We start from the raw sequence: 23232 nt of genomic DNA, 5'->3' as shown, positions 1-23232 counted from the left end.
ACAGCAATCTATGTTGAAAAATAGTGTTTATAGCTGAGGATTTGCTCTATCCCCTAGTGTTATTGCGCTCTTTGTATCTGTTGTAGTTTCCATGGAAATCTATAGAAGCGATTGCTTTTGGTGCAACCAACATATTTATCCGTATATATCTGTAAATATGCTGTGGATACGTATATATGTATTTTCTATATGTTTGACTCTTTAAAATATTTTGAACAAACATTTCTTCAAAGCAAAACCTTAATATGACCCTTATTTTTATCTAAGAAAAGCAGCTGATAAAAAGCAAGTGACTCAGCTTTTGTATGTAGGTAATTCTGCTTACCTTAGGATGGAGGCAGAAACTTTTGAAAACTTTTCAAAAAGTTTTGAAAACTTTTTGGTTCTGGTTGATTATTTTTGGTTGAGGAGGGAAGACTGCAGTTGTGCTATATTTATATTGCAAAGTTTATTTATGTGCTATGTTTATCATATAGTTATTAAATGCAGCCAGTGTATCTTGCCAAGAACTGCCTAAAATGTCACCTCTTGCACAAAGCCTTAGTGTGCTGGAAATTGTATAATGCAGTGACAGGAAAAATGTTAGTGCTGGTTTCTCACAGAGGCTGTAGTGTTCATCTGCTGTGGATAGTTTAACTCATTGACTGTGCGTGGTGTGCTACTGTGTCATGTGGGAGAAGCCAAGCTATTTCCTGATCCTCATTTGACAGAGATGGCAGACCTATGGCATTGGTCAGCTGAAAAGATTGTTTGTGCAAAGGAAAGAATGAATGTCTGAATTCTCAGAAAGGAGATGCATCTTCCAGTTGTTTCCTCATACTAGTGTGAACTGGAAAGAAAGGTCAGGAGAAGCTGAGAGATGGATCAATAAGCGTATCGGCAAGTGAGATGCTTTAAGATTTTGAGAGGGCTGGAAAAAGCATTTGAGCTTTTATACCAAGATAAATACAGGAAAGCAGTGTTGGCTATGCCATGCTATTCTGTAACAATAATGGTGCTCCCCTGGGTCTGCCAGGTCCAGGGGCTTGTTCCCAGGCTGTGGCACTGCACACGGGGCTGGCTACGTGCTGTTTGTGTGCGGGTGACATAAAGGATTGTGTATTTCTCACCCTCATCCTATCTCCATCTCCTGTGAAGATCAAAAGAATCGATTAAGTCTGGGTGTAAAGATCAAGTTGCAAGTGTAAGGAAGGAAATGCAGAGGGGTAGGAGGGAAGGGCTCAAGGTGAGATGCAAAGTAACCTGGTGCTGCTGGGGATGTGGCAGGGCATGGCATGGCTGAGTGTGGGCATGGCTGCTGCTGGGTGGGCTAGTTGGAACCAGTGAGCTGGGAATGGGAAGGGCTTACAGGACCCAGACTTGCATGATGAAAAGGGGGACAGGCAGGAGAACACTTGGTGCTGCTGGAAAGGCACAGGGCAGTGCGCCAAGTGGCCAAGCCAGGCTGGGTGGGATGAGAGCCTTTTGCTGCAGGGCAGCCGGACTCAAAGCCTGAGCAGCGTTGTGGGCAGGAGCTCCTGGTTTGTACCTGGTGTTGTGTGGGATCTCCCTGTAAGAAGGAGGGTGCATTGGCTTAGTGTCATTGATAATTCTATCTTCAAGAAGTTTAAGGTGGCAGGTTTTTGAACTCGCTCCTCCCTGTACTAAGATTGTGTCTGTAGTTCTCCAACAAACAAACAAAAAAGAATTGACAACTCTTTTCTCCACTGAACATCTTCAGTTATTTTCTTCTCCTACTTGTTGCTCTAAGACAGTGTCACAGAGCTTCCATATTATTCCATAATATTTCGTAACAATGTTTTCTACTACCCTATGCTGTGTTATTTCAGTATTTTAAAAATGATTGCACAAGAAAAGTCTAAGTTGATGTATGCTTTGGTGAATTGGCTATTTATCTTTTTCTCTATTCTCCAGTTGACCCAGAATCATCTGGAGCTGCTTTCTCTTCGCTCTCACTTTATTTTGCCAAGCCAAGCTTGAGACTTGAAGCACTGTGAAATCGCTGCTGAGTGTAATCTATAAACTGGCATCTGAATTGCTATCTTAATAGCGATATTTTGAATTTGTATATTTAAGAGAAAGCTGTTCCCTCAAGGATCAGTGAGTATTATTGGTTCCAATTCAATCTGTTGTCAAGTGGGAACATGTACTTCAGATAAGTATCAGTCAATGACTCTTTCCTTCATCCTGTATTAAATGACAGTGGTGAATGTCTTGGTAACATGAAGCAGTGAAGGACTGCTAATAGGATATTTGATTCTTTGTATATTCAGTCACACAGTGTGTAATATAGAGGCATCGTAGCAATTGATATGAATGCTGCTCACATGGTATTTAATACACTTGCAGACCTGCAGGTATAGACTACCGTAATTGGAGAAAATTAATCTGACTACCTTGTTATAGAGAATAATTATTTTGGATCTGCAAATTATCTTTACATTAAATCAGAATTTCATTTTAATTTGATTAGTAGGGATTTGGTTTAGTATGTCACTGCCTATGTTTCACTAGTTTTATCCATCTAAAAATCCCGTGTAAGGTACTTTTGATTGTATAGGAAACATGATATCGTTGCCTTGTAGAAATGAACAAAATATGTCTTTAAAATTGTTGCTGTGATAACAAATTTTCCGGAAAACCAAAAGCATATTTAAAGCACGTTTTGAAGTGGCCAATCTTATCAGGACAGGAAGATTTTTATTGCATAATCCTTGGTGCTATCAAATTTGTCTATTCTTTGAGTTATACAAGGTGATTTATTGTGCAGTCTATTCTTAGGATATCTCATACCACAGGCTTTTATGTTCATATTACTTCAATGTGAATAGAAGACTTACGGTCAACTACAGCAGAAGCTTGGTCCTTGAAAAATGACTGTTAAAGAAGCTTCACTGTCATTGTAAGAAATTTAGATGATAAAAATAACTGCTCACGCTCTAAATATATTTAGTAATGACGATGACATCCTCTTAGCTTCAATTCCTTGTGTTTTGTTTGCATTCTGTACATAAATTATACTTAAATACTTGAGTGATGGACTTTACATTCCCTCCAACTCTTAATTTACATAGCGGTGGTACCTTATCAGTTAAGACGGCCTTATTTTTCTTTCTGAATTCCTGAAGGTCACTGAGAGAATCTATGTGATTTCCAGCACAGAGTTGCTTATAGGTAGGTGGAAGACCACACTGTCACTGCACTAACATACTCAGCAGGTTTTGGTTGTCTTTGGGTAGAGGTACAATCATGATGCAGTTCTACCATGGGAACTGTAACTCGAAGTAAGCACTTACCATCCTACTCATTTCTGTGGGATTTAGCTCCAGCTTGCAATTTATTGTTTCTGGAAAACAAGTGGAAAATAGAGAATTGTAGGGAATGTTCACTGCTGTTGCTTGTAGCTCTGTCTTCTGCTTGAAGACTGAGAATTTCAAGTGCTGTCCCATGCTGCTGCCTTTGGGCCCCTGGTTGTTTGCTACCTTGTTTCTGGGAAGGAATTTCTGGCAAGTTTTAAAAACCTAGCTTGTGTTTAAGCACATATTTTGAAAATGTCCTTGTGCTGTTTTGAGGCTGAAGTCCTGTACCAGTTTTGCTCAACATCACTGAGCTATATGAGGAAACAGTTAAGTTACAGTTTCTTTTAGTGATTTACCCTCTGGATAGAGTGAGGCAGTATTTCAGGTTGCATAACGTAATTTTCTGAACTGACAGTTGCTTATTTCAAAGTTTTTTTTTTTTTTTTTTTTTTTTTTTTTTTTTTTTTTTAAATTCTACTGAGATTTCATTTCCCACCTGCTTTTTCTCGTGTCTCATTTGGTGTAGATCTCTCTTCAGTTTTGGAAAGCTTGGTGTGAAGAAGTGGTTTGTAGACCACTGGGGAATCCAGTTAATTTGCATTATCTATGTATTCTTCTATGAAGAATCAGGTTTTTGTTGCCTGTAAGGCCCATAGTTAATCATGTTATGCCATGAGCACAAGGCTTTAGCAATAGTGAATGGAACATCAATTGTTGTCTAGTGTTTAAAAATACCAATGAAGAAATACTGAAAACAAACAAACACAGCTCTAGCAGCTGTGTGGGAGATTGACAGTGACGTAGCACTTTGGTATGGACTTTGTCTTTCCATCTTGGAACTCTTTTGCCATTTCCATGCCGTAGGAGGACGGGATTGGAGAATCATTCCCTAAAACTTAAAAACGCGTCTCAGATTTTGTAGCTCATCTTGCAGGGCCATAGACAGATTTGCAGAACTACTCATTTTTGAAATGTGACTCCTGTGTATTGCATCTCTTTTATGCAGTATTCTAGTGAGGAATAGTGGTTTCATTTAATTTTGTTTGTCAAATTAGTGATGGAGCAGTTGTACAAGAAAATTAAACCTCAAAATTTTGCAGGAATTCTTGGGAATTAAACTATTCTTTAACTAACTGTTCTTTAAACTATTTGGAAAAGGAATGTGGTATTTAGTTTTTTCATGCTGAATATTGTTGGAGTTTGACCTCAGAATTTGGTGTCTCAGTTAAGTTGTGTTAAAGTTTAATAAACTTAAACATACCTTTTATCCTGATTTGAAATAGTGTAGGTTTTGAAATGTTGTGATATCCTGTAGGATATATAATTTTCCCGTCAGCTCTGCTAGTGACTGCCTCTCTTCATTTTCCTTTTATTTCTCATATTTTCCTACTGACTTAGGTGGCTTGTTTTCATTTTTTTTGTGTCCGGGAACCCAGACGGCTCTGTGATTAGTGAGAGCTGTTGCTCTGACAGCTGTGGACTTTGGGGGAGTAGATTTTTTTTTTTTTTTTTTTTTTTTTTTTTTTTCCTCTTCTTGTGTCTACTTCTCCTTCATTTTGAGTCACGTCAGTTCTGCAGCTTGTTTTGCCCTCTCCACCCACATCCAGAGCTACGTTACTTTCACCTTCATTTGCCTTGTTACCACCCACCCTGGTATTTTTCTCTCTTTCTGGCGCATCTGTTTCCTTATTAGCTTTTTTCCTGATGATCTTTCTTCTTTCAGCTGTTTTCCCTCCCTGTTGGCCTTATCTCTCCACAGATCTGGGATCTGTTTCCTATGTGGATGAGTGATCTGCAGATGCTGCTTCCCATGTGGGTGCAAGTGCTGGGCAGGGAGCTCCAGTGGGAGCCATACCTGTAGGAGCAGCAAACTGTGCTTTTTAAGCATCTAAGCTGCATTTGATCAGAAATCTTTTGTTGTGACGATTTAAGCTGCTTTTCAGTAATTGTCATAAATGATGGTAACATAAATTTTTTACTTGATTTCCGCCTGTCCCACCAAACTCTGGAGCTGCATGCCACTGCGGCAGTGATATACATAGGCAGGGCCTCTGTCCTGTGGGAGCAGTTGCAGATGGGAATGATAGTTATTTTTAACTGCTCTTTTTTTTTTCTCCAGATTGATTTTCTGTGTTGCTTGCAAGGCAGAAACTGCCAGCACACTCAGGCTGCAGCTCCCTCAGGCTGTGCACCCATCTCCATCATTTCATTATCTTTTCCACTGAGTTCTACTTGCTTTTTAGTGTCTGATAGACATGACAATTTTGTTTCTTCTTCACAGGCTGGAGGTGAGAGAAAAATAAAGAGTAGAAAACAGTTTGGGGATTTAAATTACCCATCTTTTGGCTGAGGATGGACATTGGAACTGGCTGCCCAGAGAGATGGTAGAGTCACCATCCCTGGAGGTTTTCAAGAAAAGAGTAGATATCACACTGAGTGGCATGGTTTAAAGCAGTGATGAGCAGATGCAGGTGGGCTGGTGGCTGGACTAGATGATCTTAGTGGTCTTTTCAACTGAAATGCTTTTATGATTATATGAGTTTCTGACCTGCCAGAAGATTTCCTTTGGACTATGTCCATGAGGGACTACCAGGAGAGCTAATGCAAACCTTAAGTCAGAAAACAGATATCGGGCTAGATGGAAAGTTAAAAAGTAATGTATTGGAGATCACTTAGGGAATCATAGTTAATTTATTCAGGCTATAGCTTGTTTCTTCATGTCTAAAGTTTTAGTCCCTTGCTTTCTTAGATTGGATGCTGTCAAGATAGGCCTGATATAGCCCCTGGTGCTACAAGCAGAGGAAGTGTCCATCCCTACTGGGCCCTTCACTGAAGACTGGAATTGACAGCTCTGTAGGATCAAGCCATAAGTGGTTAATTACTGTCCTGCAAACAAGCATCTCCTGTCTTGATTTGCTCCATTATTCCATTAATTTTTTTCTTTGTGAATGTGAAACAGTTCAACGCTACCATGTGTTGTGAGTTAACACAAGTTCTGATGGGAGTAAAATCAAATGGTTTCATGCGGTTCCTGAGCACCAAGAGACAGTGTGTACTTGAAGGATAATTATTGTGACATTCAGCTTGATGTCCTGGCTGACTTTATGGTTTCATATCATTTAAAGCCCTTGAGCAACTTCGAACCTTGTTTTGTGATGAGAACTTAATCCAGCTCAGTGACTGTGGGCTTCAGTACTGGGTCTTTTGTAACTTCAGAATAGCTTCCCTCACATGCTTCTCTAGAAATGATCCATGCTGCTAGGAAGGACGTGGTTTTTGCTTAGTGTTCTAGTCACTTTAGTGCTTTCTATCATTCAAGTTTTGCACTGTGAAGTTTGGCCCATTCCTTTATGCTTCCTTCAACCTTATATTAATCTTATAGTGGTAAGTGAATTTTAACAGCAGAGTTTCCTTTCAAAATTGTAGTATTTGCTAGTGGTGATATTTATTTCCAGCCATTGTTATGTCTCTGTATTCACCTGTGGAAGTTCTTAGTCTTCTAAGTCACACCCTGCAAGGGATGGCGATGACCGTGCCTGCTTCCTTGTCTTTGGGGGAGGCTGTCTCTCATGTCACCTACTCTTTGGCCTGGTCCGCTGAATTTCTGATGCTGCCTCTGTGGGGTCTTCTCATGTTTTCTGTTGGATACTCTTCTTCTGTAAAGAGTCGTGTTGGGAAGGGGCTATGACTATGTGAAGGTGTTTTTGCAAATTGGGAAGTAAAACTGTGTCTTTGCCTGTACCAGAGAGGAAGGCTCTCTGGTATATTTTTCCCCCCTTAAATTATTGATTAAAAGTTTGCTAATGTCCAAAGGGAAAAGTAAACTAAAGAACTTGAGTGACTATAGATTGACTGAAAAGAAGATGCAAGATGATGAAATTCAAGTGGTTTTTTTTGTCAGCATTAGAAAAATTGTTTGGAGCATGTCTGCTCCCTTGGTATTACTTATCATGCTGTTTGTCTGCATTAGGAGAATTTGAAACCTTTGGAAATAGAAATCTTCCAAGAATTATAAGGAGGAAATAAATGAATGGCAGTTGTTTAATTTTTTTTCTGGCTGGCATTGAAGTGGATATGATTCCTTTTAACCATCAAATTTCACATTTTCAAAACAATGATGTCTGACCAAAAAGAGAAGTGATTTCCATGTTGTTGCGTTAGGGGGTCCTTGAGGTTTCCTGCTGGGTAGGTGTAGTGATTTACAAAAATGAAATTGTCATGTTTTCCATTTTATTTCTCACATAAATAAATATTGCCTCTAATATCCAGTTGTTGTTTCTACTTGCATTTTCAGTTCAGTTCTATTGCATTTCCTGACTGGCATTGCTGCCATAAATGTGTGGGTAGATGAGATCTGTATGTCTAAACAGAGTGTAAAATATGGACAGTCTGTAAGTTCTCCTAGAGAGTTAATGCAAATTGCAGAGCATGGACTTAAAGCAAATACAGTTTGCACTGTCTGTTGCTGGCAGCATGTAAATTCAACAGTTTCTTTGCGTGTTAAGGTAACTCATTTCTCTTGCCCTGGATGCTGGAGCAGGTGGTGAAGCCCTGTGCAGGATGCTGTGGCTCCACTGGGGTGGCCACAGGCTGGTGGCGGAACTGGACCTGGGTTTTGGCAGACTCGTGAGTCACCTGATAAGGATCAGACAGCTTGGTCAGTTGTGTGTGGCACAGCCTTCCCCAGTGGGGAATACTGAGTCACAGCCTTGTGAGTTTCCAGTCTCCAGTGCAGAAAATATCCAAGTAGCTGCTCCTGTAGTTTCATTTAATAATGAATGAGTTGTGCAGAAATTAAATAATTAGGATGTATAGTTCAGGTCCCTACTGCATGCTGGGACTATATTGTGGTCTATATTTATATATTTTTTGTGGAAGCGCACTTAAAGGTAGGATATCATTGTCACAAGCAGGGAAATGCTAGTTTCTGAAAGCAGCAATTAGGATGTCCATTAAAAACAGTGAATGTAGCTGTAAAGCTGGTTGCAAGGGTCTGTTTCAATTGCTTTGCTTCCTTATTATCCTGCCTGTATTTTGCATAACCTCACTTCTGATCCATTCCAAATTATGTTGCTAAATCTTTTTTCTGTCTAGTTTTTCATGCTATGCTTACTTCATTCAACAGATAGAACAAATTTGTCCTTTGCTACAAGACTCCATGCTGTCGTTCTGCTTATCTGACTTAAGAGAAAAAACTCAGCCTTGCTCTGTTATCATGTCTGCTAGTCTGAAAACAACTCTTATTCCCCCCTGTGCTGAGAACCATTTCCATGCAGAGGCAGAAGAAAATCTGTAATTGTTACAAAATCCCAGTTACCAACTGCATATATATTGATTTTGTTGTGCTTTCTAATTTCCACCTGCTTTATTATCACACCAAACTACTGTGACTTTTAGAAGATAGGTGCTTGTGCAGGATCACACTGTTTTATTTAGGTTTCACTGTATTTAGCAGACTAGACTGTAGAACAGAACAGCATTGAACAACTCAGTGTAAGTCTAGGCTTTCTACACATTCTTACAGCTTTGCTCCAATGTTTGTATTCAGTGTTCCGTAAATGGAAAACATCCTGAAGAATCATTTGTTCTGATGCCTGTTCAGAAGTCTGAAAGTATGTTACAGCAGCTGCTTGTTTTGGTTCTGAATGTGCTCTTCTGTATAATAGCTTTAAAGAAAATATTTGCCTACAACTCACAGGCAGGCAAATGCTTTTACTGGCTCTGTGCTATGGTGCTATGTTTTCCTTTTTGAATGCATCAGTACCAAAACTAGTGATAGATTACTGCTTATGCAATTTTTTTTTTAGCCATGACAGCAGTGATTGTTGGTTTTCAAGTAGTTCTGTGAAGGTAGGCAACACCTTGCTCTGATGTGTGTGCTTTATAAACTCAATTTTTATTGACAATGTTGAATTTAGGATGATAGGAATGCTTTCAAAAAAATGAGTTAAATCTGCATCTTCTTAGTTTACACTGCTCATAGAATAGTAAATAAATTTGTTCTATTTTTTTATAGCCAGATTCTGATTTTAATAGGCTTAATTCAATGAATACAGTAGGCAGGCTTCAGCCCCTTCATTGAGTTCAGGGACCAGTAACGTACCTCCTGGGGATTTCCTACAGTTGTGGCTGTCATGTCCTGTCTTGGGGAGAAAGTTTCCAGTACTCATCTGTATATTTTTCATGAGTTTGAGAGGCCCTGGAGCTCCATGCTGCTTTCTGTAAAAGGCAGCTTCCAGGTGTGCTTTTCTCCTGGATTTCACATGCTGAGGACTGGATGTTCAGTAATGACACTGGGTTTTGTGTTCAGCCTTGACTGAGTGTTTGTTATCATGAGCTATTGGAAACAGCCAACTACATTACAGTGACTTAGAAAAAAAAATTTTTGAGTTGAATTGGAGGAAAAATGGAATGACTATCCTTAAGACTCAGCATGCAGTATGGTCGGGTAATGCAGGCTGCTCACTGGCACTGATGGTAGGGTTGCAAATAGCTTGGGAAGTGAGAGTTGGGACAATGCTGGATGACTCTCTGTTGTAACCTAGTGCTTATTCACCACTTGATTGGTTTAGATGATCTAATAGTGTTTGGTGCTTTTGGATTTTAAGTAAAATATATATATATTTTTTCATAAATATCTTTCCCAATGAATCCGTGCTCATGGTTACATTTTACTTTGTGAGATGCCAAAGTGGCATCTTTCGAAATCAAGTTTTGGACTATTCATGGGTATGCACCTCAAGGTCTGCAGAGGCAGTACATTGGTATGATTCAGTGGAGGCATCAAACGGGCCACGTGCAGAAGTGACAGCTTAATTTCCATGATCATTCACTCATTTCCCTCTGCTGAGGCTGATAATTCATACCAGTGGAAGTAGGAGTTTGTGACTTGAACACATTTGCCATATGAGTTCAGGTTGCTTCAGTGATGTGTTCCATTTTGGCAGGCAGCTGGATTGAGCAAATGCAGCCTTCTAGACAGTGAAGACTTATGCCAGTACTTGGTTGAAACATGTCAAGTTTACCTCTCGCTGTTTATCAGCATCCTCAGGAAAGGAAACATGAAGCTTCATAAATAGTCAGCATATTTTCAGTTATTTGGAATATATTGGAATATAGTGTTGCTGGTAGTACAACTTGATTTAAAATTAATTGATTTTCTCATTGTGACACTTTGAATTCCTTAATTAAGAAGAATGCTTGTCACTGAAGAAGTGGAAGAGAGTTTGCCTAGCACTGGCTGGACTTGCGAATGCCTGTGTGAGAAACAGTTGCAAGTGCAGAAGTGTTAGACTTGTATTTTAATTGATTTCTACTGCAGAGCATTTTTGGAAGCTTGAGAACTGTGTATTTGTGTCCTGTTGATGTCGAAATCATAGGAGTTGCAGCTGTGGATCAAAGCCTTGTTTCATCTAGCTCTGTATCTTAGGGTCATCTGGACCAGATTCTTCACAGCAGCGGTCTGTTTTGGTGAGGATGTGGCACCTGAAGAATTTAGCAAATCATATTCGTGGCCACTTGTTTTGTCCTCTGAACATTAACTATACCATTATGCATCACAGCTTATTATGTCTTTGCGATCCTCTGCATAATCCACAGTCACTTAGTTGTGGCCTTTTGTTTTAAAAAGGATGTAAGAAAATGAGAAAGGTGTGGAGAAGGACAATAGGGTTTTTCAAAACTATCAAATGCTTTCTGGTGAAGAACAGCTCCACAGAGAAGGAAAGATTGTTCAGCTTGGGAAAGAGACATTGTAGGAGGAGGTCATGGCAGAGGCCTGAGGGAGGAAAATAGTTGCTTATCCTTCTGGAGGGATATCCAGTGCAAGTGGTGGGTAGCAGACTCAGAGTAAGTTGCTTCATCTTACTCAGTTAGTAAGTGTGGTCTGCTAGATCTTCTTAAGCTTCAGATTGTGGTCTATGTATTGGCTTTTAAGTATTTTGGAAAAGCTTTGTCATTAACACTGCAAGTGTTTTTTAAAGCTCATCTGAGGTAATGCAGTACCGTAAAAGATCAGATCGATTAAGTCAGACACAGAAATCACTCAAATGACTTTTGTTCTATGGAAAAACTTGCAGTGCTGTATAAAATAAAGTATCAGAGCTTTAGATCATTTATTTATTTATGGAATAAATGGCATCATACTTTTTTTTTTCTTCCAATTTTAGGTTGAAGTAATGATGCATTTTACTTAGTGCAGATTGTGAAGGTGTGACACTCCATGCTTGAGAACCCATTCTTGGAAGCACTGCTGCTGGTTAAACATGCGGTCCATGCACAGTTGTGTGCTTACATCTCCTTGACAGAGAAAATAAATTGTTGAGTAGCGCTTCCACTTTTAAAACTGCTTTACCTGCTCGGTGTTATCTTGAAGAAAGTTTTTTTGCCTCAGGCTTCCCATTTTCCTGTTGTGATCAGTTAAGTCTCATCAGGTGTATGATGACCCAAGTGGCAAGTTCTCTTGCAGTTCAGTGAGGTCTGGGTGAAGGTCCCTGTGCTTCCTTATGCTGGGGAAGGGATTGGGAAAACTGGTGAGTGAAAGCAAGCTGTGGTGATGATTGCATCTCTGCTCCCACTTCAGAGCAGCTGCACGGGGGCTTGAAGATTGTGGCTCTTTTGTATTTTTCACAAAATCTTTCACCTTCTGGAGGGCAGGAAGAAATATGAGACCTGAAGAGCCCAAAGGGTAAAGCAGTTTTCCTTTCTGCTGCAATTTGATTATTTAGTCGTAAGAGCAGCTCAGTCTTGGTCCCAGTCTTAGCTCAAGAGTGAGACTTGAGGCACTGGTATGGCAAAATGGTTTGTAACATCTTTGCTTGGGGGTAGAAGTACAGATGGTGCATGTGATGCCTGTTTGATGAATGCAAGTTACACGTTCAGCTGAACTTTAACCAGGCTCATCTTATTTCACTACTGAACAGAAAAGGATGATGTAGCTGAGCAGTGCCCATTGCTCTGTCTGATAAATACATGAGAATTTAGGAACAGTAAAACCAACTCTGGATTTGCTTTTAATAGGTAACATTGTTAGCAGAAAATGATTGACTGCTAAGGTTGCAAATGTAACTGAATTTGTCAGCGTGATAAGTAAAATGGAGCTCTGTGCAAAGATATTACAAGTTTGATAAAGTTGAGAGCTCTCAGTTTTCTTCCTCAACTTTTGAGATTGAAACTTTTTGGCCATCAGTGCAATAAAGATCACATTTGGTGCTGCAACAATATATTAAAGCTGCAGAGAATACCACAATATGTAGAAGGAAAAAGAAAAATATATAGTATTCATGGTGTCTACTGCATTTTCACTTCCAATCCTGCAAATTTACTGCTGGAGTTTGTCAGACATGACTATTCACAAAGGTTTATAGTTAGGGCTTCTGGGCTTTGCCATTCTACTTACTGAGCTGGCAATCCCTGAGAAGTGCTCACCAAGTTTTGAAAAACCTGTCCTTACTGTAGAGAGCAGCCTAATACGCTGCGAACCTGACATGGCACACTAGCAAAAATGTAACAGTGGATTTTTAAAATGAAGGACTGCAATGTTCATATTGAGTAATTGGTAAGGAGCTTAACTACGTCTTCGGATCTTGCTTGGAGTTAATTCCATTGTTATAAGAGCCTGGAAAATATTACTCATGCAATTCAAGAAAGCATTTAAAATGTTGCAGGATTCACGTGTGTTGACACTTATGAATGAAAGTGAGAATGTTGCTCTTTTATGCTGGAAATCACAGGCCTAGTACATGAGCAATATGATCCACTGATAAGAAATAGAAGTGTGTAGGAGTTATTAGGACTAGATTTAAATGTAACAGATGCTTACTAACCCTTAAAGTGTTCTATTTTGTTGAATTTCCATGCAGGCTTGAATGTTTTGTTCTTAAAATTGTAAAAAATAAAGGTTGAATCTGTGTTACATATAGAAAGTTTGGAGACTGTAGTTGAAAAAGAATGAGCAAGTACAGGCTAGTTTTAAAATTATTTTTTAAAAAATCTTATGAGCCTCCACAAAGGAATGTGGTGGCTGGAATCCAGGTTTAGCGTTGTAGGAATATCCAGGGTATCAGAACATGACTTGCATAGTGTAGATTCAGTTTGGATGGAATTCAATGGGGGCTTAATTCTAAATTGGGGCGAGGCATTGGGAAAGGGATTGTAATTCCAAAAAGGAACTGAATCGAACTATGGATCTTAAATGCAAATTTTGTATGAAAATCTTCTGCTGTGTCTTCTAACAATAGAGATTTGTAAACGTAAAACACAGTCATGAATTAATGACATGAAAATGCAGTGGAAGCAGCATCTTAGTGTGCCAGACTAAGTCTGAAACGTGTTGGGTGTTCTTTGTAGCAATGTGAAGATCTCTGTAGCTGGAAGATTCTTTGTGGTTTGAGCGTAGATATAATTTTCTATTTTTCCTTTTATTTATTTATTTTTTTTCCTATATTGGTCATGAAAGAATTGGTGCTAATTTCTTTGAAATTGTCCATTTGTTTTGTAGATTTAATGTTTCAAATAGGCTGTATCTTCTAGGCTTTTTAAATTCCTGTATATGTTTAGATACTCTATGTAGGTAAAGGTTTCGAGGTTTTTCCAATTATTGAACAGTTTCATGAGACTGCTAGTGTTTCATTAACAAAGCTGAAATTTAAATGATTAGAAACTCTGTGTTAGAACTGATGAAAATGCATCCTTCACACTTCTACTCTTCACAGAAGCATTTTCCTTGTCAGGGTTGTAAATACAATTCATGGTGACCACTATCTCACTGTAAATGGCAGCTTTATAAATAGTTTTGCCTGAAGCATTTAAACACCCACGTGTTAACATATTGTTCCCTTGTGTTAGACTTGCTTAATATTTTCCCATGATTTAAACATGAGACAAATCTTGTATTAGTTAAATTGTTTTTCTCACTGGATCTTTCTATTAGCCTATTTTTATTTTTTTTTTCTTTCAACCTTTGTTTCACTGTCTCTCTTCCTTTGCTGTTCCATTTCCTGTTGTCCTCTTTTCACTTCCTTGCTTCTGTTTTCTTCCTATTCTTCCTCTTCTCAGGATTGTGTTCCCTGTTCCCTTTGTATTCTTGCTTTTTTCAGGGATGCAGCTTCAGGAGGTAAGATGGATTAGGGCCAGTCATTTGAAAAGGTAACTAAGCACAGGAACCTCTTAGCTAATCTGTGTGCACTTTGCATACTTAATTCAGTGTTCTAATTACTGTTTTTTTTTTTTTTTTTTTTTTTTTTTTTTTGATGAGATACTGTGGAATAGACGTGTTAAGTCTTGCCAGCAGGGAACAAAGGGCTCCCCAAAAACTTGTATTTACAACAGGATACTGTCCTGAGCTCCCACCCCTGCCTCTTTCTAATTAAACCTGTAACTTGGGGAATTCCTGCATTTGGGATTCTGTGGTGTAAAAATTCCTGTCTGTTTTGTGACTGTGCTACCGCAAAGCTCCGTTTTATTCTGTAACTTGCAACAGGCCAAGGAGGGCAGGTTTCCTGGGGCAGCGTGGCAATGCTTGATCCTGTATGCACTGTGGGACATGGCAGCTGTTTGCTGAATAGGTTTTGTTGACTGTTTACTTAGAAGTTGCTGGTTTCATGGCTTGTAGAAGGACATAAGGAACACAGAATTTACATGTTTCTTTGCCCTCGCTTGTTAATCGGTGTCATGGTGCTGGCATAGGCAAGGAGAGAGTCAGGAGCCCAGAGTGTCTAGAGTGTTTTACTCCTACCCTCCCTTCCCTCCATACCAGTACTAGCAAAGCTTGGAATATTTTGTGCTTCCTCAGCTTTTTCTTCAACTTTCAATTTCTATTTTCTTTATTTGAAGCAAAGAGAAGAGCAAATGTACATAAACTAAACTCCTTACTCAAGCCAAAATGCAATAGACACAATTGAATAGTAGTCAGGAATTTTAAGAGGAGCTTTTCCATGAATATTTAATTACTACATTAACTGAGCAAATAAAGAAGATGTTATTAATATTAGTACTGTGTTAGCAATGGTTCAAAGGAATTTAATGTTTCATAGTTCATACAGCATGCTGTGTGTTGTGTAGGCCTTCAAAGAATGCCCACATCTTAACTCCACACATCTCCCTAGCTGTTCTGTCTGCAAGACTGCACATTAAAGCACACTGTCAGAATTAAGGAACATCTGCTCTTTTCTTCAAAGCACAATTCTAAGCAAAATTCCTCGTGGTGATATAGTAGCACCAGTCTTGCATGTTTTGTTACCCAAAAATGATTCTTGCCTTAAGTGATTATACAAAAAGAACTGCATAGATGCTACTAATGATCCTGCCTTTTTCGGAACCCGGTGTGCTGTCTCCTGCATCCCTATTAGCGTGTCTGCTTTGTGACAGAACTAAAAATACTTCCTGGCAATCCTTTTTGGAAAGTGAAGGTTAGAAGGTATTTAACATTTAGCTTGTTTGCTCCTGCTTAGGAGTTTAAAAATATTAATTATCTGAATAATAGAGATGGTTTGCAGATCTGGAGGCCAAATGTAGGACCTAAAACTGATTCTTCCTGTGTTTATTAGTTTCTTTTTCTTTTTAATGATCTTTTGCAAGTTAATATTTCATCTAAGAGTCAGAGTAATCCTCACTTGTGTTCTTATGCTCCAACCCCAGAAACTTAGGAGATAACTTTTTAGCTTTCAACATCTTACTGAAAAAAGGAGCACTCGTTCTATTGCACTGATTTGGTCTTCAAATTCCTTACGGCTCTTTTGCATAGCAGAATTCCAAGTCTTTGGAGCTTCATGAGAAAACGGCACATGAGTGATACAAATGTTGAATCTCTGTTCTTGACTTTGATATTGCTTTTTTGCTCTTGCTGGCTCAGGAGAAGACATTAATAGATGCTGAATTAAGACTTCATCAGTGTGTCTGTACTTCATTCATTGGGAATCCTTACAGCTATTTTTACTGCATATAGTGATAATTACTCCTGTTGGCAGAGCAGAACTAATCTAATCTTTTTGGCAGCCGAAATCTGTGAAGGAGCCAGGAACGACGTCTGTTGAATTTTTAACCCTGAACATGCAATTCCATCATTACCACAATGGGCTCCCGCTTTGTCTGAGAACCTAGTAATGTTAATGATCATATGAGCATTAAAATTTGTTAAGTTTAATAGAGGTGTAACGCATGCCTACTTTGGTGACCCTGCTTTTGGGATCAGTCTGTTAGATGGCAGGTGTTGGGGGACTGTCTAGCTTGGCTTGCAAAGAGGAGCCCTCAATATAAGAACAGCTCTGTCTGTAAGTACCTTTTTTTTTTTTTTTTTTTCTTTATTGTATATGGCTGTCCAAATATATGTGTATTTTCTTTATATGTGTATATAGCAACAGCAACAGGATGGAAATAAGGGAGATCTTCCCAGCTAATCTTTTGTCATCATCATCCTCAGGACAGGAAAAGTCAAGAGCCTGTGTTCTGCACTAAGTGCTGAGATCTTGGAAGAGCATGAAAGTATTCTGGCAATGATCTGTTCCCTTTTATTTTTCTGCCTTCTGTCCTTGCTTAACTCTGCTTTGTTAGAGTTATAAATGAGGACTGACAGAAAAACCTTCCATCTTGTATGTGCTTTCTTGCATGCAACATCAGAATTTAACAAAATAAAAAAAAAAAAACCAACACCCACAAGTGATTGTGCCTTCTGAGATGCGTGAATTAAAGCCAAATTCACTCATCTGATTACTTCCCTTTTGTATGCTTACTTTGAATGTCTGGCCTTTCCTCAGCTATTTTTGTCACTCATGTCTGCTGTTACATAAACCCCCCCACTTCTTGGGTATGCCCCTGTGGCTGATGAGGCTGTTGAGTCAAAGGCAAGGAGCTGCAGCTGTGTATGTATTTCATAGAGCAGTGCTGTTAGAGAAGGAGGGGGAAGGTGATATTTTGGTTTACAGGTCCTGTTCCTCTCAAAGGGGACAAGGTGTATTGAGAGGACAATTAGCTAAGCAAAATCGTCTTTGCTCTTTTTGTCATTGTTCTTCCATGTTAGCTGCTAAGAACAACTAGCCTTGCTTCTGGGAACCTTATGACATCTTTGCATGTGATCGCAGCGTTGCAAAGGCTGGGAGGTGCAGGCATGGAGCAAACAGGGATATGATGTCTGAAAGAGTACACTGGAATTAGTGCATGCTTAAGAAATACTGGTGTTATACTTTGTGAACTTAATTTCAAAAGGAGAGGAAAAAACTCACTTTTCTCCTGACAAAAAAATAATAGCTCCCTGCTTTCTATTTAATGTCCCTTTATAGCTCAGCATCTCTTCAGATCACCTCAGAGGCTCAATCTTCAGCTTATGCTGTGCTTAGTGCTTTGTTCTGGCTTGTCCTACATGCTATATAAATGTCTGATGATTCATATACAAATACAAGAATGCTGATATCTACTGAAGTTTACTCTGTTATAACCGAATCCTATAATGGAGATGGAATTGAAATAAATACCAATTGCTGGTTTTTCCACTCCTAGTAATTAGGAACTTGGGAAAGATGTTGGAGTATAATGAAAATGCCTTTCTCTCTAAATGTTTTTTTTCATGGCCTTTAGGTTTTCACTTGCTTGAGTGATATTGCTGTGTTGCAGTTCCATGTGAATGTCTAATGGTAGAATTTCATCTTCAATACTCTTTATGTTGGTCTCTGAACTCCCTTAGGAGCACTTTTAGTACAGAAGCTATGTCTAGATACAGAGTACGGTCCCTACTAACAGAGTTTAATTCTATTGAAGTAGTTCAGTGCAAGAATATATTCTCTGGGAAATACCTTGAAGACTATAGTAATAGAGAGTATATGGAATTGGTTTTCTTTTTTTTTTTTTTTTTTTTGTTTGCATTTAGTCTTTCACTTCATTAGAAGCCTGGCTAGAGAAATCTATCTTCCTCTAGGCAGTGATAGTCCTGCCTGTGCTTTTTGTGTCTAATTAGTCATTTCTATTCAGTTTCTTTTGTGAAGAATTTCTATACATTTCTGTCAGTATTCATAACAACGCACTATGTTGACAAAGCCTCAAGTAAATGTTTATTTTTGTGTCAAATAGCAAATGTTATAGTAGAAAGGAGCATAGTTTTTGTGTGGAATTGAGTATAATTTGGTTTATCTGCTCAGTTCCAATTTACGTTCATACAAATACACTATCAAACATGCAAACAATAGCTCCATCTTTTGATGTTAGTTTTGTTTTTTATTTTTTCTCAAACTTGTTCTTCATTTCAATAAATATTGTCTTAATACCTGCTAGGAAATTAAACTCTGAGCAGGATGGACCAGAAGCCAATAGTGCTCTAATCTGTTTTATAAAAAAGCCTCATTGTAGGAGTTGTAACATGTCAGCAGCACCAGCAATAACAACATGATCTGCTGGTAGAAGTGTAAGTACCTGTTTGGTGGCACGTCTGGGACTGCTTTATAAGTATCTTGGTAATCTGTGGATGTTAATATTGAAAATGGAGCAAAACTAGCATGCGTTATGAAATGATTTTTTTTTCCCCACCATCAGTATACTAAATATACTTTGTGATACTATTTCTCCAAGCTTAGTGCCAAAGAGGAAATCCTGTGAAGCTGTCTGTGCTCAGCATCCATTGCTGCACAGAAAATGGCAGGGATGGGTGGAACTATCACACTTGTCCATGTGTTTTCAGGGCACTGGCCATCCCCAGAGGATGGTGATTTTTGAAGTCTGTATCTGGGTGCTCAGCGTGCTCTCCTCTCATGATTTACCTGGAGCAGAGCCAGATAGGAGCTTTATTTTTCACTAGTGTGTTTTAGTATTGTGTCTTCCATTATCCTGCTGCAATTTTTTGGCTGATCCATGTATCAAGAATTCTAGACTGTGGTGTCCTAGAGAGTATGTCTCAAAATAATGAAGAGAAACCAGTTCTTGTACTGAAAGATGATGCTTCCTGCGGAGGAGAGCTTCAGAGCTCAGTCCAAATGGGAGACATTTAGCTCTCTTTACACCTGTACAAGAACTGCTCATTCCTTTGATCTCCCTGTGGTGTACCAAAGCATAATGTTTTTGTTTCTAAAAGAAACAAACAAAAAAAATGTAGTAAGTTTCCAAATATCCTCAGGACCATTCTTGTTACTGACAGACTGCAGACTGGTGCTACATTCTCATTGCTGGCAAAGAGGGTTGTCTTTTAGAGAACTTCCTCAGATTTAGGTGTGTGCTCTTTCTTAATTTTGAGGTTTCTTTTACTAATTTGTTGTACAAAAACCACAGTGAATAAAAATCTTTGTTTTCAGTGAGAAAATGGTTTCTTTAGGTGATTATAGTGATGTTTTCGAAATCTTTCTGGAAGTTTTCTGGATAATTTAATTGACTTTTACAAAATATAAGCAGTGGATAGTTAGTTCTTCGTAAAAAAAAAAAAAAAAAAAAAAAAAAAAGTTTTCTTACTTGCGTGCTCTTCTGAAAACTGTATGCATATAATGTAAACAGCTTTTGGTTTTAGCAGTCTGAATTACATCCAGGTAGCTACTGTGGTTAGTGTAATTCAGAAATAAGCCTTTCATTTTCAGTTTCGCAAGAGAAAATTGGTTACTAAATCATTAGCTGCCTTGCTAAACTCATTAGGCTTCCTATGAATGGGCAGGGGTTAGTCTGTATTGTCTGGAGGCCTGTTCTGTTAGAGGCACCATTTGGCAGTCTGTAATTGATGATGTGGTCCAGTCCCAAGTGTGGATAGGTTTGACAAACGCTTAGTGCGTGGTTTCTGGATCGTACAAGACAAGCAATATAACTGCAGTGTTGTCTTATGGTTCTTGAATATTGGATTATAATTACATTGAGCCTGTTTAACATATGATGTATATTAGGCGCACTTTGACACTTAATGAATAAGCGAGTATTAAAAAAAAAAAAAACAAAAAAAAAAAAACAAAACTCCCAAATAGTTTGAGGTGGGGAGTGTGGATAAGAATCCTCTGGTTTCTGTTAGAACGTGCATAAGGATTACATTTCTTACTTGAAGTGCAAATGCTTTAACCTTTTCTTCTAAGAACAGAGGGCTAGGGAAACTTAGTTTCACAATATTCCTCTCCAGTTTGAAATGACTGATATGCAGTTTTGGACAAAATACTGCCATATTTACCTTTTATTCTCTGCTGGGAGAACTTGGAGAAGTTTTGCAGAATGGAAAGAGTGTTTTCTTTTGTGCATGCCTGCTGATATGCAAGCAGTTTCATCTACCTTAAAAAAACAAATGCAATTTATGGAAATAATTCAGCCAAATCTAGGCCAGGTTTCAGGTCTGTGACAGCTCCTGTCTCTCCCCTTAACTTCTGGTTCTCTTTCTAAAGGTAAGCAACTTAATGCAGCTGTGAGCTGTCTTTATGTGAGAGCTTATCATCCCTGATCTAAACTCAGCACTTTCTAGAGGGAAAGAAGGGAATTCTGAGTTTTTTCAGTGAGTATTAAAACTGGCAACGGCAAGAAATTGACTGTGGTTAAATCATTAATAAGACTGTACTCTGCATGGACAAACTTAGTAGACCTTGATGGCTTTCAGGATAGTGATTTAAAAAAAAAAAAAAAAAAACTTAAGAAAGAAAACAAAAACCAATAATCACTTTGTTTTAAACCAGTCTTCTGGTGCTTTCTTGCAGGATGAGAGTGGAAGGCGTGTGTACGCCTTATCTGTTAGCAGGCTCTATCTTCTAAATAATTTCAACTTGAAAATCATAATTTCTGTGAAATGAGAGAAGGTTGTGGGGTTGACTAAGAAATCTAGGCACACTTTCTCATATTTCAGTATTTGTAACTGCAGGCGTACATGAGCACAGCATGCTCACCAAGCAGCCCTGCTGGCTGTGCAGCACGATGCAGCCTAGTGTAGCTGTGCAGCACGTGGGGCCACGCGGCTGGGTGTGTGGGGAGGCCGTGGGCTGGCTTGAGGCTGCAGTACCAGCGTGTCCACCTGCAGGCCCTCAGACTTGGTGTATGTGTTGTCAGTTGCTACTCAGGGCTTGTTGCAGGTACCTTGCTAGGAGCTCCTGTGATGGCTTTAGTGGCACTCAGCAGTGAGATTGTGGGGTCCTGCTGTGTATTGATGCCCACAACTACTGAAGTTGTCTGCTCTAGACTTCTGTTTTGAATTTGTGCATGTAATCAGCCTGTTCTACCAGGTGTGCTGCTTTTTCCTCTGTCTTTCTGGTTAGCTGTAAGACATGAAGTCAGGCTCCCTATTAAATTGGTATTTTCTTGTCTCAGGCTGAAAGTAAAGTAATAAGGTATTTTGACTGAGTGAGCAGTTTGAATCTTACTGGGCACTTGGGATACATGCGGTTGTGACACCTGCTCTGTATTAATTTCAAAAATATTGTTTTCATGTAAACACTGTTAAGTGGGAACATACAGCAATGCTAAAATCAGTCCCGATGTAAATAATCCATATTGTTACGAATCCACTGTAACATGGAGAACTCTAGGAACTCAGTTCTATTATGCAGTTGTTCTATATGTTCTAATAAAATGCATATGAAGGGCACACTTGAACACTGGAAATATTTTTGCTTATAAATACTGTATTTGGTGTAGTATTGTATTGTATAGTGGATTTTAACAATCTGCAGTGACATCTTTATGGAGCTAACATCCATACAAAAAGACAGCGAAGAAAGTAGCCTTTGAATTCAGTACAGAAATCAGGGTGGCTTGAGGACATTAAATTTCTGGTAGATAAAAGGAAAGGTACTTTTTCACATGTCATTTTCATCTCCTCCTGTGAATGGTGAATATATATTCATAATGTCTATAGTGTGTGACCATTAAGCTTTCAAACCTGGATTTTATCTTACCAGGAGAAGAAACATGCAGGACAACTTTTTCAGCTTTTTCATACTAACGTGATTTTATTAAGCTAATTCTTCTTAAAAATCAAAAGTTCTTTTCAAGTTCTTTGTCTTGCTTTCTGTATAGAACTGGAAAGTAAATTTAATTTAGTCTAATTATATGTCTAGTAAGCTTATAATTTTTGTTGACGTGAAAAAATGGTTTATATTCACAAAATATTTCTATGCAGAATTGTGTTAGTGCTTCTGTGACTGCAGGGAATGTTATGGCTGAATTAGAACCAGAAGAAGGTCGCAGCACAGTGGAAGTGCTGATATAGAAAAGAAACAATTGCATCCGCAAATTTTGTTAAGTATTTGTGATCAAAGAGCTGATGTACAAGTTGCTGGTTGTCATGCTTTATGCTTAGTGTTTTTGTTTTCCTTCCCCTAGTTTCTTTGCTTGAAGAACATAAGGACTTTTCTTTCGGCATGTTGTGAAATATTTGGGATGAAGAAAAGTGAACTTTTTGAAGCATTCGATTTGTTTGATGTGAGAGACTTTGGAAAGGTAAGGATCTTTTAGCAATTATACCCTGATAAAACTCATGCTTTGCTGTTTAAGGATAAGTCTTTCTTTGTAGGTGTGATGTAGAAGTTGTAACTGTGGATGGGCAGCCATTAGAGGAAAAAAAAATAAAAAAGGGGGAAAATTAGGAAAACAGATAAAGTAAGTTGAAATTGGAGGTTTTAATAAATAGTGGAGGAAATTTCTGGTAAGAAAACTTAGAAGATGTGAAAGGGGAAGAGTTAAGTTAAAAACCTTATTGAAAGATGACGAGTTAAAATGTATAAGAAACTTGCAAAAGCGGCAAAATATGGGCAACTACTGTGTGGCAAAAGCACTTTTGTCTTAAACAAAATCAACAGAAACAGCAACCAAAACCAAATCCAACAACAGTTTGGAATCAGAATCTCTGGGTGTTTTCATTGTAAGACCACGTGGTGCCCAACATGTTTCTTCTTTCTTAACTGCTTGAAATTCATTCGCATATCTTCCTGTATCAATTTTGTTTATTGACAATTAGTTTTTCAAGGTGTTTTTTTTTTTTTTAACCCACTGTAAAGCTCAGATACAG

General features: G+C 38.6%; 1 protein-coding gene across 1 annotated transcript in view; it reads left to right on the top strand.

The window, feature by feature from the left end:
• VAV3 (vav guanine nucleotide exchange factor 3) overlaps nt 1-23232 on the top strand; it is a gene marked incomplete at both ends in the record, with an annotated part of 154840 nt that overhangs the window by 5778 nt on the left and 125830 nt on the right. The window contains one exon of the mRNA XM_079536444.1: nt 22548-22664. Coding sequence (XP_079392570.1) covers nt 22548-22664 — 117 coding nt within the window. The remainder of the gene's footprint in view (nt 1-22547; nt 22665-23232) is intronic.

The sequence above is a fragment of the Tetrao urogallus genome (assembly GCF_951394365.1).
Source record: "Tetrao urogallus genome assembly, chromosome: 5".
Lineage (NCBI taxonomy): Eukaryota > Metazoa > Chordata > Aves > Galliformes > Phasianidae > Tetrao > Tetrao urogallus.
This window is presented reverse-complemented; position numbering and strand designations above follow the sequence as displayed.